Source organism: Saimiri boliviensis, chromosome 6 (assembly GCF_048565385.1).
Source record: "Saimiri boliviensis isolate mSaiBol1 chromosome 6, mSaiBol1.pri, whole genome shotgun sequence".
Classification (NCBI taxonomy): domain Eukaryota; kingdom Metazoa; phylum Chordata; class Mammalia; order Primates; family Cebidae; genus Saimiri; species Saimiri boliviensis.
The window spans coordinates 103,196,601-103,216,112 of record NC_133454.1 but is presented as its reverse complement, the minus strand read 5'-3'; the positions used below and the strand labels follow the sequence as shown (position 1 = coordinate 103,216,112).

The 19,512-nt window shown below is 38.0% G+C and overlaps 1 protein-coding gene across 1 annotated transcript in view; it reads right to left on the bottom strand.

Moving 5' to 3' along the window:
- Positions 1 to 19,512, bottom strand: part of PDHX (pyruvate dehydrogenase complex component X) — a 75,203-nt gene that overhangs the window by 44,590 nt on the left and 11,101 nt on the right. Inside the window, exon 2 of the mRNA XM_003919984.4 lies at positions 10,248 to 10,328. Within this exon, the coding sequence (XP_003920033.2) occupies positions 10,248 to 10,328 (81 nt within the window). The remainder of the gene's footprint in view (positions 1 to 10,247; positions 10,329 to 19,512) is intronic.

Sequence of the window (19,512 nt, the reverse complement as noted above, 5' to 3'; positions counted from 1 at the left end):
AGGAAATGTTTAGACGGTAAAGCATGCTAATAATTTTGACATATTCAGTTGGTGCAAAAGTAAAGATGGGAACTTTATTTTTACCACATTACTTATAAAAGTATGGCAAAACCTACAATGCCTATAATAGGAGGAAAATACTGAATAACAAGATTAAACTTTATTGGCAAAATTTAATTTAAAATTAAAAAATATATATAATCTACAGGAAAAAAAAAAGCCGAGGAAAAATAGAAAATAAGGTGAGATTATCTAACTGAAGACAGGCACATGGAAAGAAAAAAGCAGAGAATAAAAACAGAAACATACCAAAAAAAGGGCAGAAATAAGTCCACATGCATCAGTAATCACAATAAATGGATTAAAAGCACCCATTAAAAGTGGAGATTATCAAAATGGATACAAAAATAAAATCTAGGTAAATGTAGCTTACAAGATATAGCCCTAACATAAAAACAGAATAAAAAATAAGGGGATAAAAAAGATGTCACATATAAATACATCTCTTCACATACCAAAAATAGCTAGAAGAGCAATATTAACAGGGAAGCATTATAAAAGAATATGAAAGAAAATCTAAAACACTAAATTAACAAATATGCTCTGAACATTCACAGTATAGAAAGTACTTCATTATGTACCAAGATGTTCAAATTGATAGTTACATCTTCAGGGAAAATAATTTAGAGACACTAATATATGTTATTTTTTAAAAAAATTTATATGTTAGGTATTTATTTACCACCTAAAAGGTCCCTTGTCTAAACCCAAAGAGATGTCCCTAGTCAACAAATATTTATTAAAAATATATTGGGGCACTGAGGATACAGCAATGGACAGCAATAACAACAAAGATTTAAGATTCCTGACCTCAGGAAGTTTGCTTAGTATCCAGTGACAAGTAAACTGGAAAATAGAGCAGGATAAGGTAAAGTCAGGAGGCTTTGGGAATGTTCAGGAGCGGCATCTAATTCAGTTTTTGGTACGTGAGAAAAGGCTTCCTAGAATAAAATAACCACCTAATCTGAGCCTGAAGAGGTTAGGAGGAGACAATCTGTAAAGGGCCAGTGATCCAGTGATCCACGTAGAAGGTGATATACTTACAGCCCTGAAGGCAGAGAGAACAGGAAGCTTCAGAGGAACTTGCAAATAGTGCATGAGAGAAGTGAGGAGAGATTAAGATGGTAAGATATGCAGGAAGAGACCAAAAATGACCTTTGCATGTCATAGAGAAAGCTATAGTGTCAGATTATACAATCTTACATACTTCTTTAAATGGCAGATGTTTTAGTGGTTAAAAGAGATTGTATTTCAAAAGGGAAAAAACCATACCTCCTAGGTTTCTGCTATAATCATGGGAGAAACTATAGAACTAGTCAACCCAGCAATTAAATACCTTTCAGATGTCTAGAAAATAGATTCTAGCCATAGATAAATTAAAATGATGCTATATCACCTGTGTTCATCAGTATTCAAATTCCAACCACATTTTAAGAACTACAGATTTGACTTCAGCCATATAAGTTTCTCTGAGTAATGACCTACATAATTTTGTTCATATTCCGGATTCCTATAGGTCTAATTAACTTAAAAATCACAAATTGCATATAAAATATTACATTACTGATAATTACTTCTTAAAATTCTGATTTTCTCTATTTACTAAACTATGAGCTTCTTCACAATAGGGACAGGACACTTAAGTGTTTTATATTACCATCCCCATTCCTCAGGGCTTCAGGCCAGTGCACCATACACAATGAATTTTAGATCAAAATGCTTTAGAAAAAAAATAATAATTTCACAACTCCTTATTTCCTCATGAGGTATACATCAAACCGTACTTTACATTTCTTTTGGTTCTAACATTTGATTTGTAGCATGCTTCTAATACTTAAAAAGATGGCCTTAAAAAATACTATACCTCTATCTATTCACATAATACAGACATACATGTTAGATATATGAGAATGACAAAGGAGAGGGTAGAGGAGAAAAGCAGGAGAGAGAGAGAGAAAAAGAAGAGGACAAAAGAGAGGGAGGCAGGGGAAAGAAATATAGAAAAATCTATCTATGGCGTGAATTTTGCCAATAAGCCACAGGAAAGTTTTAAAAACACAGCAATACTACATATGGAAGCATTATCCTCAATTAATCAAGGAAACGAAGTTCTATTTTTCAATAATCAAACATCATGTAAATGCCAAAAGAAAACTGAGACCAAATAATAAGCCATGAATATTCCAAATCTACTGATTTCAGCAGTGATAAAAAATTTAGTGCTATAACTTAGACTCCTTGGCAGAGTAGTTACAAGGAACCTCTCCTAATTCAGACATGAGTTTGATTCCAAGCTCTGACAGTAGTGATCTTGACTAAGTTACCTAATCTCTCTGACTCTCAGGAAAATTTTAAATGTATAGATATATATATTTTTAAAGTCACAGCTGGAAGTGTTAACACTTCACATACATCTTTAGGTAACACTTTACAACATCTCCAGGTAAAAATAAAATTTTAGCTATACAACCATTTAGAATGAAGACACATTTATTCCATATTCTGTCATTTCTACCACAATCAAGACACTTTTTTTCCATATTCTGTCATTTCTACCAATCATTCAACAAACATTAACATATAAGGCATTGTACTAAGCACTGGCTATGAAAACAACAAAAAGAGAAGGTTCTGTCCACATAAGAGTTTAAAGCGGAGAAGAGTAGAAAACACTGAGCAGCTAGGATAGAGGCTCCTGGACAGCGTGAGGTGACAGACGGCTGGTTTCTCAGCTGTCAGGTGCATAGCTGACTGAAGAAAGATATGGTAACCTTGCGTGTTCCTGCACCATCTTCTTGTGGTCCATGTCAGCAGCAGAAGTGGAACGGGCCCGGAGCGAGAGTGTGAGCCCCAGGAGGGGCAGAGGCCTGCCCAGGGGCCGCTCCCCAGCACTGACACCAGCATCATCGTCCTGTTCCTTTGTCCGATGGGCAACTGCCAGAGCTGAGGACTGAAGTATACAGAAGCTTCCCTTTCTCTTTTTAAATTCTAGATACTAAGTATAGTCTTGGTCAAACACAGTTAATAGTGATATTTATTTTATTAATGGAATTAAGTCCTCAGGCTTTCACAAAATAATTTTGTTTTGCCAAAAATTAAGAATAAAAGTATTTATGTAAAAGGTATGCATGGTGGTAGTAGTGAAAGAGCTAGTTTTAATCTGTAAGACCAGGTTATCAGATCAACATGAACATTAAAGAAAAATTCCTCTTCTTAGTGCTATGTTGAACCACAATGACAACAATAATCAGAGACAAAAATAACTCAACTGTTTACTCCACAAATATTTACTAGCTGCCCCATGTGAATGGCACTGTGTGTGACACTGTGGTAAAAACAGTAATAAAATAAGACCTGCTTCAAGAAGTTCCTAATCTGATTGAAGAAGAGTACATTTACAACAAGCAGGTAATGCCAATCCCATCCAATTAGTACCTACAGCAGAATGGGAACATAGGAGGGACCCCTAGTCAGTGTTTGTTGTCCCTTTTCACTTCACACACACAAAGAAGGATAATATTTGCATGGCCCAAGAAGCGAGGCAACCTGGTTGCTAGGCCAGTCGAGGTACTGCCCTACAGGCTGACGGGATGATTAGTAGTAGTTCGAGAAGAGGCCTGTCAGACAATGTCAACCGGCCAAACATCCCTCTGGCCTCTTGCATTACGTCTAGCAGCTACTGTATTCGACAGTTTAATGCAGAACATTTCCATCACCACAGAAACTTCTACTAAATAAAACTATTATCTATAATTCCATTTACTAATTTTAAAATTCTAATACAAATATTTAGCAATAAATGTAAATAGGCATAATGACATATAATTCAGTAATAAAAGGAATAAACAGCTAGTAAATGCTACAATATGGATAAACCTTAATCATGCTAAATCTGAAAAAACCTAGTCACAAAAGACCAAATATTACATGATTCTATTTATATGAAATGTAGACAAAAGACAAAACTTTAGAGGCAGAAAACAGATCCAGATTGTCTAGGGCTAGAGATGGGAGAAACAAATGACTGCAATCAGGCATCAGGATCTTTGTTGGGGTGACAGAAATGTGTTCTAAAGCTGGATTGCAGTATGGTTGCACAATTCTATATATTTACTAAAAATCATTGAATACTTAAAATAGGTAAACGTTATGATGTACATTATACCTCAATAAAGCTGTTAAAACCATATGTACACCAAAAAAATGGAAGCTATTTGTGAAATGCACTTTTCAAAATTTTCCATTTCAGCACCACAAACATATACATATTTCCAGAAATGGAAATATGTTCTACAGTAGAACCCAGGGACCCATATAACTCCCTAGTGGCACCTAGTGACATGGGATAAGGCTTTCTTCAAAATAATTTCATTTCTGAATTTTATACAGTAACAGTACATTAGACATATTATAAGACTTACACAAAAACTACCTGTAATATGAAAAGTCCCTTGTCTCACAACATAAGGAGTACTCCCAAAGAATGACAGTATCTGAGCGATACTAGAGCAGCAGCAGCAAGCACCACTCCTAAGCATGCTTACTACATGTGTTCTAGGGCACTATGAGTGTGGCTAAGTGCTTGATGGAATTACCTCAGCCTGGTTTTGTTCTATAGTGCTTCATGGCAGACCAGAAAAATCTCACATATTTTGAGGAAAAAAAAACAACGTTTTTCATAACCTCAAATATTCTCTTATGAAAGGGAAACTAATATTTTTTTTTTCCTTTTTGTTAATTTAACAGATTTGAGCATTTGGTTGATGAAAAAGTAAACTAGGTCCAGTTTAAACTGAAAATATCTGAAGCACATCCCCCCTCCAAATAAAAAACTTGTAATAAAATTGCAGAATAATAGCTCATTCCACTTTTCAAAAGATTTTGAAATTGTGGGTGTTACCTAGCGCTTTCATATGTTTTCTGTATTAGTTTGATGAAATGTTTTCATCAATCCTCCGACAGAAATGAAGTATTCGAAAACATACTGTAAAACTTATTTTCTTAGACTCATTAGTTCAACAAAGATGGAAATAATTTATATGCTATACTGCTGCATATTTCGGTGCCTTAAGAAAATGAAAGTGAGTTACCACAGAATTATTAATCCAGGATATTCTGTACCTTAAATTTCATCTAGTTCAACTCACTCCCAGGTAGTTCGTGGCAGAGTAGGAATCCCAAAGGAAAAATCATGATTCCTGAGCCAGAGTTCTTTTCATCGCACCCTTGTCTCCTTGGTGCAAAACATCACACACACACACAACAAAAAAGCAGACATACCCACACTCACACCCACACATAGCATTAGTAAAAGAAGCTATGAATTAGTCTCAGATTTTTGAGAAAACTTAATGGTTTCTAAGACTGAACTGCTGTCCATTGAATGTTCTCTAATACCTTGTCTTTGCTTAGACGTAAACTAGATTCATAATTAGATGCAATACTATCATTTTTCATGAAGAATATCAATCTTCTTAATGTATAAAGGTCTAAACTCATTGTTTTATGGTGACCACACATTTAAAAAGATCTTTAAAATCATACAAACAAAAGACATAGTTAACAAAAGAAAAAAATATGAAAACTATCATGTCAGAATATAAATTTGTTTTTAATATAAAATGATGGAACCAAGTTACCATAAACATACCAAGAACCAGCCATGTGTACAGTATATAAGTGTTAATGAACAACAGCAAATTACACTCAAAAGATCACAACTCACAAAGGTGATGAGCTTAGAAAAGAAGCTAGTGAACTACTAAGAACCAAGGATTAAGATTGCTCTCAATTATTTACTGTGTTTTGGTAAAAACAAATTTCCCTTCGGTTGGCAGAACACACAATTTTAAGAGCAACATTCATGGAAACATGTTCCAGGGACCCTGGCTTGTCTCACGTGAAAATAGCACACTGTAATCAAAAGAAAAAAAGAACAGAATAATGAGACCATATGTCTCCTGGCTCTTTATCTTACCGCCCATATTCTAATAGGTATGGATAACTTACTATATTGCCAGTGAGCTGGAAGTCTGAAAGATAAATGTAGCCCAAGAATCTCCTCATCTGCTTACCTATAAATTCTCAAAATGTGAAGAAAGTTAATCTTTTAAACATAATCCCTGAAAGACTGTGCTGTGTCTGAATCATTATTTAATGACACTAACACCCTCCATCATATTGAATATGGAAATAGCCAAAGCTCTATAATACATTAGAGAAAAGAAACCTAAAAATAGATTCCAGTTGATTACATTATCTATAAAGGTAAAACTTTCTTAGATACTGACAATTATTTTAAAAGATGGCAGCAGCCATGCAGAGCCAATTGCTCAAAATGCTTTCCAGTAGAGTACTGGCTCTTTCATTTATATTATACATATCTTTCTTAAATTCTAAAAAATTCTCTGCCATTTTTTTCCTTTGAAAATTACTTCTTCCTCATTCCCTCCTTTTTCTTCTTCTTCTGAAATTCCTATTGTATTATTGGATAATTTTCATTTTACCCTTCATATCTCAACTTCTCTTTCATATTTTCCAGTGCCGTCTCTATGTGCTACATGCAACCTAATTTCCTCCAGTTGTCCTCCCATTTACAAATTCTTCATTCAGTCCTATCTAATCACACTTCAGCCCACTCTTCAGGTTTTGGGGTTTTTAATTTTAGGGACAGCATTTTTCATTACTAGAAGTTCTATTTATCCTTTTCAAATCTGCCTAGACTTTTGTAATTCCAATTAACTGAAGTTCTTGGGGTCCAGTCCTGTTACTTGTTATGTCTACTGACTTTCACTCCTAAAAGACTTCTTCCACATACATTATTAAATGTGGGATTGTGACTTTTGATAAATAAGACTTTAACTGCAAATTCTGTGTGATTTGGATTAGAAGCTGTATTCTTTCAGAATAATGGCTTCTACCAGTTAACCCACCGGGACAATCAGCTCAGGCAAACTTCACTTCTACCTGTGGGTTTCCAATTAAAGTACTATAAATTTGAGCCTCAGGAGGACTCTTTAGGGAAGCAGGCATTCTTATTCCACATAGGTTCAAAGTCAAACAAATCAATTTGCCTGTTATCACAAGGCATTACATTCCATCCATATGCTGCTGACTCTCAAATTTCTGTCTCAAAGCCAAACTTCACTCCTGAACTTCAAATCCTATAATGAATTATCTATTGAACACCTTCCCTTGAATGTCTAATAAGCATCTCAAATCTTACCACAACCACATCTTAAGCTAATTCTTGATTCCCTTTCTTGCTCCTTCCACCCACCACCACCACACACACACACACACAAAGTCAGCAACTCCAGCATTCCAGCTTAGGCCTAGTGGTGCTCATGGCCTAAACTCTCATTCACCACTCCAAATGTGGGGACACTTGGTGATTTCCTTTCTCTGCATTCCAGCAACACTTAACATTGAAAGATTTACTTATAATATTACGTTCAATAGTAAGCAGAAGCTTTACCCCATCTGTTTAGATGGTTGCATTGATTAGGAGTCCTTACTGTTGGCTTTTCAAGTGGGAGCAGGCAAAGGAGGCTACTCTCTCTTTTTTTTTTTTTTTTTTGAGACATAGTCTCACTCTGTCTCCCAGGCTGGAGTGCAGCGGCCTGATCTTGGCTCACTGCAACCTCTGCCTCCTGGATTCAAGCAAGTCTCCTGCCTCAGCCTCCCGAGTAGCAGGAATTACAGGTGCCCACCAAAGCTAATTTTTGTATTTTTAGCAGAGATGGGGTTTCACCATGTTGGCCAGACTGGTCTCAAACTCCTGACCTCAAACGATCTGCTTGCCTCGGTCTCCCAAAATGCTGGGATTACAGGTATGAGCCACTGCTCCCGGCCAGGAGGCTACTTTCAATTGCCTATTGTTATCTCTTGATACCAGACTACTCTTAGGGTCTGTTCCTTTCAATACAATGTTACTAAAAGGGCTTAGAAAAGCAATGTAGAAACCACTTCCTGGCCAGGCATGGCAGTTCACACTTACAATCCCAGCACTTTGGGAGGCAAAGGTGGGCTGATCACTTGAAGTCAGGATTTCAAGACCAGCCTGGGCCAACATGGTGAAACACCATCTCTACTAAAAATAACAAAAATTAACCAAGGGTGGTAGTGCTCACTTATAGTCCCAGCTACTTGGGAGGCTTAGGCATGAGAATCATGTGAATCTGGAAGGTGGAGGGTGCAAAGGGTGCAGTGAGTGAGATCAGACCACTGCACTACAGCATGGGTGACAGAGTGAGACTGTCTCAAATAAAAACATTAAAAAATTAAAAAAAAAATGACTACCTATTAAGAAACCATCAATGTGGATATATTTTGGCTTTAGGATAAAGACCCTCACGGACTGATAAACTGCAGATTGGCATTCAAGATCCTTCCCATAATCTATGTGATCTTACAGCCATTATGGCCTCAATGCAGCCAGACCTACCTGCTGTTTCAGTGACACCTTTCTTCCAAGACTTTACCCATGTTGTTTTTTTACCTGAAATGCTCTTCTTTCTCACTTTTTAAAAAAGCCCATTTATTCTACAAGGACCAGTTCAAATACAACCTCATCTGCAGTCTTCTTAGATTCTTGTCCTGTACCCTGCTTTTGGCTTACTCTCCCCTCTGCTGATACCTTTACTAATTGACTACTTACAACACTGCACTTCTATTCCAATTACGATGTTAGTCATAATGGGAAGCGCAAACATTAACAAACTCAGATGTATTTCCCACTGAGGAATAGAATTAAGTGATACGTCCAATCAGACTTGGTTGGGTCCATCAAGGACCAGTAATGTTCATCTGGATAACCTCACTGCACCATATCTCCTAACCTCCATAATGGCTCAACCCACAGCAATTTTTCTTGCCTTTCCTTATAACCTGGACTCCCTCAAAGAAGCGAGACCTTGTCCCAAACTCCCAAGCTCATTTGGCTAGGGTTCTCAAGTGAATACTTGTCGGACTTATTCCTGATCCCCACACCTGTCATTAGTGGCAAAAGTGATGATATGAAAGGCTAGACCTCCTAGAATCACAACACAGCCCTTCCAGACTCTGCTGTTCTGCCTGCTGCCTAAACTCTTTTGATGCTATTTTACAAGCATTAGACTGGACCAATCAATACCAGAATTTGTATAAGTGACATCTGTCCCCACTAAATCACATTAGGATACCCTGAAGTCCTTGCTAGGGCTAGTCTCTGGAATTAGAGAAGTCCTCTCCAGGCCATGTTATTCATTCTCCACTTGCTCTTCCCTTCTTTCTTTCCCTTTTTAACACTTGATTTATCATTGCTCCAGGTGAAGCATAATAATGGCTGTGGGGAACTCATCTGGTCACCTATAAATTCTCTGTATTTCTTTCTAACAATTCCAAACAGGTACTGAAGATTCATCCTATTTCCTCCACAATAGTTTAACCAGATACAGAATGAGTCAAGCACAGAGAAAGACAGCTACATAGAATGCTAAAAGAGGCTATTCAGTGGCGAATACCTGGAGGGGTGACTCTACCACCACACACGGCAAAGGAAAAAGGAGTTAGGAAAAGAAAGTAGCTGCCAGAAAAACAAAAAGTCCCTTTCTTCAGCTTCCTTCACATTAACTGTTCTTCTGTCCTTCACTATGAGCACTGCAACGTACTCACCTCTTTTATTCATAGTCTTATTTTCCGAGCACCATAGTAGGGACTTAACAATCCCACAGTTTTAATTAAAGATGCTTATTACTATGTTTCAATAATTAGCAGGGCTATAACTCTCTTCTGCTGCTCTGCTTTTGAGGGTTTTCCTTATACTCTACTTATTTGTTCTTTCCAATGAAATTTATAATGAACTTGTCTACCTCCAGGAACACACAGGCACACACAATCCTGATAAAGTTATAAATTAAGGAGAATGTCAAAATTATGTTGAAACTAAAAGCTAGTATAGGTATAAGGATTTACACTTGAGGGAAAAGCTTTAACATATTTTTTACCATTCTGTGCTTATGTAAGGATATAGGCTGAACCCAGAAAACCTTTGCTATATTATCATGGAAAATTTTATTTAACCAAACTTACATTAACTACCAAAGAAACACAATTTATATCACATACTGTGTAATAGGGTAAATAGAAGGAAAAACAAAATAACCAAAGAGCAAAGCACGTGGGACATTAGGAAGGTACTTCCTCACCTTCCTTTTTCAGCCATTTCACAATGTTTCCTTCTTCCATTGTGGGAGACAGTGATGGCATTAGTATCTTAATGGGATCACCTGAAATTGAAAAAAAGGAAAGATTAGCCACAATAAATAATGTACCTCATGAGGCATCAATATACGTTCAAGTAAATTAATGTCAAATTCAATATGAAAAAGAAGGTATTCCGAAGTCTAAAAGATTCCTAACTGGTAAACTAAGTTTCCAGTAAATAGTATGGAAACATAAAATTTGATTTTGCATAAAAGTGTTTTTCCGAATATCTGAAACTGTTTTCATAATACCCCAGTGCATGTTTTCAAGCCAGGTGCTTACAAGTCAAAAAAAGAAGAAGAAAAATTGATTTAGGAATGATTTAGGTTTCACCTCTTCCTTTCCCTTTTGTCTCCGCAAAACGAGATTGACAGGTAAAATCACCAAAGAAAATGGCAAATAAGAAAACAACAACAACAAAAAAAGTAAAGTTCTGATGATCTACAACAGAATAATCAAGATCAGACTTTAAGAAATTGGCTGTTTTTATTTTCCTCTAGTATTATATTATTCAAGATTCAAAGGTTCCTACTAATAAGTGTGAAAGGAAAAGTCTGCCTTGTCAAGTGTAAGGAGGCAAGGGAATTTAAGTGGTTAAATTAACCTCACATTTTGTTGCACACCACAATTCAACTGGGGATCCAGAAAAGTAGACCTCAAACCAGAATGACCTCCCAGTGAAACATAACTACATTTTCCTTAGGTATTGAAAAAGCAAACACTATATATTTGTCCAGCTACACCTCTCAATCCACCGTCCAGGATCACATTCTAGAGCAACACAGCTTTTAGATTACAATTTACCAATAAAATACCATGGTAACAAATACATCCCCTGTAGTTTTCCATAGACCCTACTCACTCCTCAGATAATTCAACTCTCCAGACCCAAACAAGCAAAACACTGCAGCATAGCTAGCATAATTCAAATGTGGAAGAACAGAGCTTCTTTTGTCTCCACTGATCTTTTAGGGTTAAAAGCAAGTAAATTTAGCACTAATGTTAAATGAGAATAAATATTTCTCCTGGGAAGCTGAAGAACTTGTACTGCATTTTCAAATGGAGATTTCCTATAGCTTCACAATAAAGGTATGTCCACCTCTTTGAAGTATTTAGGACAAAGTTTCTATATTTCTCCATTTTTCCTTCACTCTTCTCTGAAGGTCTGGAGAAAGAATAGAGGCATACATACCTGCCCCAGTCTCTTCCTTATTTTAAGAACTTCCCGATTATAGACAACCTGCCGTTTCCCCTCAGCTCCTCCATCCACGTGCTAGGCACACGTTGCCCTGCCTTTCAAAGGCAGCTCCACAGGCCCACCTCTCTGTGCTCTTGCCATCATGGCCCAGGGATATGTCTGCTTTGTACACACACAGTCTCCCTCTCAAGCAGAAAATTCAAAGTCTAAAGTAGAGTTGTACTAAGAAGCCTAACCTTAGAAGGCCACATATCTAAGTCACATTCTCCAATCCAATGTAACCAACAGCATTTGATCTCCATCTGTCTTATTCTCTCAACTGGCACCAAATTCTAAGAAGCCTGGAAAAGTAGAATTACCACACCCAATACCCCAACAACGACACAGCCCAAACTAAAGTCCCAGTCAAACATGCCCATTTCATCAATGAGAAAACCACAATCCAGACTGATTACAGGCTGTGAATCTGCATGCTTAACTCTCAAAGTTGTGCTAACTTTATATCTCATGTTCCTTACAAATACGGATCATCAGTTAATTACTGGTTGTTGATAGCCTATATTCACTTAGAAATCCAAATATAGCAAACCAGACATATCAGATCCATGTGAGCACTCTTCATATGTCTAATCAAATATCCTAACAGCTGTTTTCCCCACCTTGAACATGCAGAATTCCTGTATTAAAAAAACCACTTTTGCCAAGGTAGGCAAATCACTTAAGCCAGGAGTTTGAGACCAGCCTGGCCAACAGGATGAAACCCCACTCTATTAAAAATGTAAAAATTAGCCAGCCATGGTGGCACATGACTGTAATCACAGCTACCTGGGTGGCTGAGACATGAGAATTATTGGAACCCAGGAGGCAGAGGTTGCAGTGAGCCAAGATCACTGCACTCCAGCCTGGGCAACAGAGCAAGGCTCTGCCTGGGAAAAGCAAAACAAAACAAAAAACCACTTTTATTACTGACAATGAATATTTCAAATGCATAAGAGAACAGGTTATCTCTAAAAGCACCGTTCACTGAAAAACAGGAGGAAAAACAGCCACAGTGAGTTTCCGAACTCCTAATCATGAAACACTTATTTTGGAAGACGCTGGAGAACAAAGGCCAACTCCAGTCCACAATGACTCTCAATAACTGTGGCTGCAACAGTTTCACTTAATTCCTAAACTACCTCTAGTTGAAATGCTAATTATAACTAGAAGATAGCTTTATAAATCTTTTGCACTTTTTGCTTAGTAAAATAAGTCCTTATAAATTAAAACAGGCGCATTAAAATATTAAATACATAAAAAATAATGCAAACTACTATGTACAACCATAATGTTTGTCTATAAAGCATATAAAGCACTGGATAACTAAATTCTTGAGTGAACTAAATTTAGCGAAGTGCACTTAAGGAAAACACACACACACTCTCTCTCACACACACACTCTCACACACACACACACACACACACACACACACGGAAACTTATAGCACTACTGATGCATCTCCAAATCCAAATCATAACAATCCTACACTTAACTGCAAGAACTATTAAAATGTGCATAAAGCTGGGGACTTCCACCAAGATGGCCAAATAGGAACAGCTCCGGAGCACAGTTCCCAGTGAGAGACACGCATAAGGAGAGTGATCTCCGCATTTCTAACCCAGGTACATTTCAATGGGACTGGTTGGACAGCGGGTGTAACCCAAGGAGGGTGAACCAAGGCAGGGTAGCTGCCCCACCTGGGAAGTGCAACTGGCCTGAGGATTGGAAACTTTACCCCCTAAGCACTCTGGTTCAGATACTGCACTTCTCCCATGGCTTTTGCAACCCACAGTCCAGGTGAATGACACCAGGCTGAAAAGTGCCGCGAGTTACCAACACAGATCTGAGCAACGGCTCCAGCCGGCCTGGCACCGCAAGTTGTCTGCACAGATCTAGGCAGAAGGTTGACTAGCCCCTAGAGCACACCTGCGGGGCGGATCTACCCACTCCCCAGAAAGAGGGACAGCCTAAAGCAGGGAGACAGGTAATATGGCTTGGCAGGTCCCACTCCCACAAAGACCAGCAAACTGAAGCCCTCTCACTTGAGAGTTTCGCAGCCAGCACATCAGTTCAAGCTCAACCTGGGACAATCCAGCTCAGTGGGGGGAAGGGCATCTGCCATTGAGAAACGGTCTCATCTCATCTGTGTAAACAAAGGCCAGAAGAAGCCTACACAGCAGCCAGGCTGAGTCCGAGGCAGCCCAGCAGTGTCTCTGCAGGCAGACAAGGGACAGACCGCCTCCTCAAGCGGCTGGCTCCCTGATCCCTGAATAACCAAAAAACACCTCCTACAGGAGAGCTCTGGCTGACATGTGACGGGTACCCTTCTGGGAAGAAGCTATGAGAGGAAAGATGAGGCAGCAATCCTCACTGCAGTGCAGCCTCCGCAGGTGATTCCCAGGCAAGCAAGGTCTAGAGTGGACCTCCAGCAGTCTTACAGCAGAAGGGCCTGACTGTTAGAAGGAAAAATAAAAAACAGAAAGAAATAGGTTCAAATCAACAGAAAGAATGTCCACTCAGAGACACCATCCAAAATCACCAACTTCAAAGATCAAAGTTAGATAAATCCACGAAGACGGGAAGAAACCAGCACAAAAAGGATGAAACCATCAAAGACCAGAATGCCTCTCCTTCTCCAAGGGATCACAATTCCTCACCAGCAAGGAAACAAAACAGGATGGAGAATGAATTTGATGAACTGACAGAAGCAGGCTTCAGAAGGTGGGCAATAACACACTTCTCTGAGCTAAAGGAACATGTTCTAACCCAATGCAAAGAAACTAAAAACCTCGTGAAAAGGTTAGATGAAATGCTAACTAGAATAACCAACTTGGAGAAGAACATAAATGACTTAATGGAGCTGAAAAACACAGCATGAGAACTTTGTGAAGCATACCCAAGTTTCAAGAGCTGAATCGATCAAGCAGAAGAAAGGATATCAGAGACTGAAGATCAGCTCAACGAAATAAAACGAGAAGGCAAGATTAGAGAAAAAAGAGGGAAAAGAAATGAACAAAGCCTCCAAGAAATGGGGATTATGTGAAAAGATCTAATTCACACTTGATTGGTGTATCTGAATATGACAGAGAGAATGAATCCAAACTGGAAAACACTATTCAGGATATTATACAGGAGAACTTCCCCACCCTAGCAAGGCAGACCAATGTTTAAATCCAGGAAATAGAGAGACCACCACAAAGATCAAACCCAAGGCACATAATTGTCAGATTCACCAGGGTTGAAATGAAGGAAAAAATGCTACAGGCAGCTAGAGAGAAAGGTTGGGTCACCCACAAAGGTAAGCCCATCAAACTCACAGCGGATCTCTCAGCAAATATCCTATAAGCCAGAAGAGAGTGGGGGCCAATATTCAACATCCTTAAGGAAAAGAACTTCCAACCCAGAATTTCATATCCAGCCAAACTAAGCTTTATAAGTGAAGGAGAAATAAAATCCTTTACAGACAAGCAAATGCTGAGAAATTCTGTGGCCACTAGACCTGCCTTACAAGAGCTCCTGAAGGAAGCACTAAACATGGAAAGGAACAACCAGTACCAGCAACTGCAAAAATGTACCAAATGGTAAAGACCAATGATGCAATGAAGAAACTGCATCAACTAATGGGCAAAACAACCAGCCAGTAACAAAATGGCAGGATCAAATTCACACATAACAATATTAACATTAAATGTAAATGGCCTAAATGCCCCAATCAAAAGACAAAGACTGGCAAATTGGATAAAAAGTCAAGACCCATCAGTGTGCTGTATTCAGGAGACCCATCTCACATGCAAAGACACACACAGACTAAAAATGGATGGAGGAAGATTCACCAAGCAAATGGAGAGAAAAAAAAAAGCAGAGGTTGCAATCCTAGTCTCTGATAAAATGGATTTAAACCAACAAAGAACAAAAGAGACAAGGAAGGGCATTATATAATGGTAAAAGGATCAATGTAACAATAGCTAACTACAGCTAATGCTCAACTTACAACCATGATTGGTTCTGACAGACCAGTTGTAACATGATTTAGTAGTAAGTTGAGCAGGCTATATGTACAGTACTGTGAAATGATGTTATAAAAATCTTCAAGTCATAATTTATCATAATTTTCTTTCATTATTGTGATATATCATAATTTCATAATTTTTTTGTTCATTTTATGCCATTTGTATCATCTCTACACCATTTTGTTTCTTATTTTTACATTTGTCAGGTTTAAGTAAAACACTGCATTACCAGTACAACCGGTTTAATATTTGCAAAACATACAAAATTGCAAAATACAGGTGCATACAAAAATACAAAATACAGGTGTAAAAAAATACCATAGGAAACATTTTCCCAATTGCAAAACATATCAAAATATATAAACATGTACAAAACATTTTATTGGCCGCTGGTGCTCAGCTGTGGATCATTGATGTCGTCATCTGAGGCAGCAGTTGGGGTTACCGGAGTTGGTTTTTTCATAAACATGGTGAGATTTGTCTGAATTGTATGTTTTTTTTCCTTCATAAATTTCTCGATACAGACAAAATATATCGTGCGCCATCCATTCAATCCTTGCAAATCGTTCGATGTTTGGGTCCATTGCTTTGAAATGTATAAGAAATTTATTCAGTAAAGATAAATCGTCTAATAATCCCTCAGTGGTGAACTTTCTTTCTGGCTCCTCCTCTTCTTTCTCTGCTTCTCTTCTTTCTTCTTCTGCCACTCTTGCTTCTTCCAGTTCAATTAGCTCTTCATTTGTAAGTTCATTAACATTGGAAATCTGTTCTGCTAGATATCCCTCATCTGTAATTAATTCATCCAGACTATCAACAAACTTACATGCTCCTTCCTCATCCACACTCGCTGTTTCTCCAGTCACTCGAACACTATGCATTTGGAATCTTTTCTTCAATCTCTGGAACCAGCCAGTGCTTGCTATAAATTCTTGACTGTAATCTTCTCCAGCACGCTCCTTCAGAGTCTGAAATAGACTTTTCGCCTTTATCTGCACAGTAAAAAGACTTAATGGTGTCCGTTTTTGAATTTGATCTTCCATCCAAATATATAGCAATTTCTCCATTTCGTGGATGGGCCTGCTTCATTGCTTTGTTATAACTGTTGATCTCATGGGTGCAGAACCTTTCACAGCTTCACGAATTCTTTATCTTTCAAAATCGTCAACACAGTCGAATGTGATAACTTCGTATCACGTGCGATCACATTCACTTTCTTTCCTCCTTCGTACTGCTTAATTACCTTCATTTTCGTGTCGAGATCGATGGCCTTTCTTTCCTTCTTGGCAGGCTGAGGCGTAGACAAAGACAATTTCCTTTTGGCAGACATCTTGGGAGGGGTTTGATGAAAAATATCCAAGACACAAAACACAAATTGCTGTACTGAGTCTGGGATAACAGTTGAAATGGTGCACATGGAGATGGTAGTGCTGCTGGAAGCTGGTCCACACTGTCGTAAGCCCAGCTGGGCAATGTTTGCGCTTCCAGACGCAGAGCAGTCGTGGCTAGTGATTGTGATCGTAAAGTCGAATGGTCGTAAGTTGCATAGGTCATAAGTTGATCAATACCTGTATCCTAAATATATACGCACCTAATACAGGAGCACCCAAACACATAAAACAAGTTCATAATGACCTACAAAGAGACTTAGACTCCCACACAATAATAGTGGGAGACTTTAACACTCCACTGTCAATATTAGACATATCAAAGAGACAGAAAATCAACAAGGATATCCAGGATTGAACCCAGATCTGGACCAAGCAGACCTAATAGACATCTACAGAACTCTCCACTCCAAATCCATAGAATATACATTTTTCTCAGTACCACATCGCACCTACTCTAAAATTTACCACATAATTGGAAGTAAATCACTCCTCAGCAAATGCAAAAGAATGGAAATCATAACAAACAGTCTCTTAGACCACAGTGCAATCAAATTAGAACTCAGGATTAAGAAACTAACTCAGCACTGCACAACTTCATGGAAACTGAACAACTGGCTCCTGAATGTTGACTGGATAAACAATGAAATGAAGGCAGAAATAAAGATGTTCTTTGAAACCAACAAGAACAAATAAACAATGTACCAGAATCTCTTGGACACATTTAAAGTCATGTCTAGAGGAAAATTTATAGCAATAAATGCCCACATGAGAAGTGAGGAAAGATCCAAAATTGACACTGTATCATCAAAATTGAAAGAGCTAGAGGAGCAAGATCAAAAAAACTCAAAAGCTAACAGAGGACAAGAAATAACTAAGATCAAAGAAGAACTGAAGGAGAGACACAAAAAACCCTTCAAAAAAAATCAATAAATGAAAAAGCAAGTGTTTTGAAAACATCAACAAAATAGACTGCTAGCTAGAATAATAAAAAAAGAGAGAAAAATAAATAGATGCAATAAAAAACGACAAAGGGGATATCATCGCCGACTCCACAGAAATACAAACTACCATCAGAGATTACTACAAACCACTCTATGCACATAAACCAGTAAATCTGGAAGAAATGGATAAATTCCCTGGACACTTTCCCCCAAACAAGACTAACCCAGGAAGAAGTTGAAACCTTGAATAGACCAATAACCAGGGCTGAAGTTGAGGCAGCAATTAATAGCCTACCAACCAAAAAAAGTCCAGGTCCAGACAGGTTCACAGCCAAATTCTACCAGACGTACAAAGGAGGAGCTGGTACCACTCCTTCTGAAATTCTTCCAAACAATACAAAAAGAGGAAATCCTCCCTAGCTCATTTTATGAGACCAACATCATCCTGATACCAAAATCTGGCAGAGACTCAACTAAGAAAACTTCAGGCCAATATCCATGATGAACATTGGTGCAAAAATTTTCAATAAAACGCTGGCAAATCGAATGCAACAGCACATCAACAAGCTTCCACTACAATCAAGTAGGCTTCATCCCGGAGATGCAAGGCTGGTTCAACATATGCAAATCTATAAACATAATTCACCACATAAACAGAACCAAAGACAAAAACCACATGACAATAGATGCAGAGAACGCCTTCAACAAAATTCAACAGCCCTTTATGCTAAAAACCATCAATAAACTAGGTATCGATGGAACATATCTCAAAATAATAAAAACTATTTACAACAAACCCACAGTCAATATCATACTGAACAGGCAAAAACTGGAAGGATTCTCTTTGAAAACTGGAACTAGACAAAGATGCCCTCTCTCACCATTCCTATTCAATATAGGATTGGAAATTCTAGCCAGAGCAATCAGGCAAGAAAGAGAAAAAGTATTCAATTAGGAAAAGAGAAGTCAAATTGTCTCTATTTGCAGACAACATGATTGTATATTTAGAAGACCCCATTGTCTCAGCCCAAAATCTCCTTAAGCTGATAAGCAACTTCGGCAAAGTCTCAGAATACAAAATCAATGTGCAGAAATCACAAGCATTCCTATACACCAATAAGAGAGAGCTAAATCATGAGTGAACTACCATTCACAATTGCTACAAAGAGAATAAAATACCCAGGAATACAACTAACAAAGAATGTAAAGGACCTCTTCAAGGAGAACTACAAACCACTGATCAAGGAAATAAGAGAGGACAGAAACAGATGGAAAAACAGTTCACGCTCATGGTTAGGAAGAATCAATATCATGAAAATGGCCACACTGCTCAAAGTAATATATAGATTCAATGCTATCCCCATCTAGCTACCATTGACCTTCACAGAAGCAGAAAAATAAAAAAAAAAAACAACACTTTATATGAACCCAAAAGAGAGCCCGCATAGCCAAGACAATCCTAAGCAAAAAGAACAAAGCTGGAGGCATCATGCTACCTGATTTCAAACTATACAGCAAGACTACAGTAATCAAAACAGCATGGTACTGGTACCAAAACAGAGATATAGACCAATGGAACAGAACAGAGGCCTCAGAAGCAATGCCACACATCTACAACCATCTGATCTTT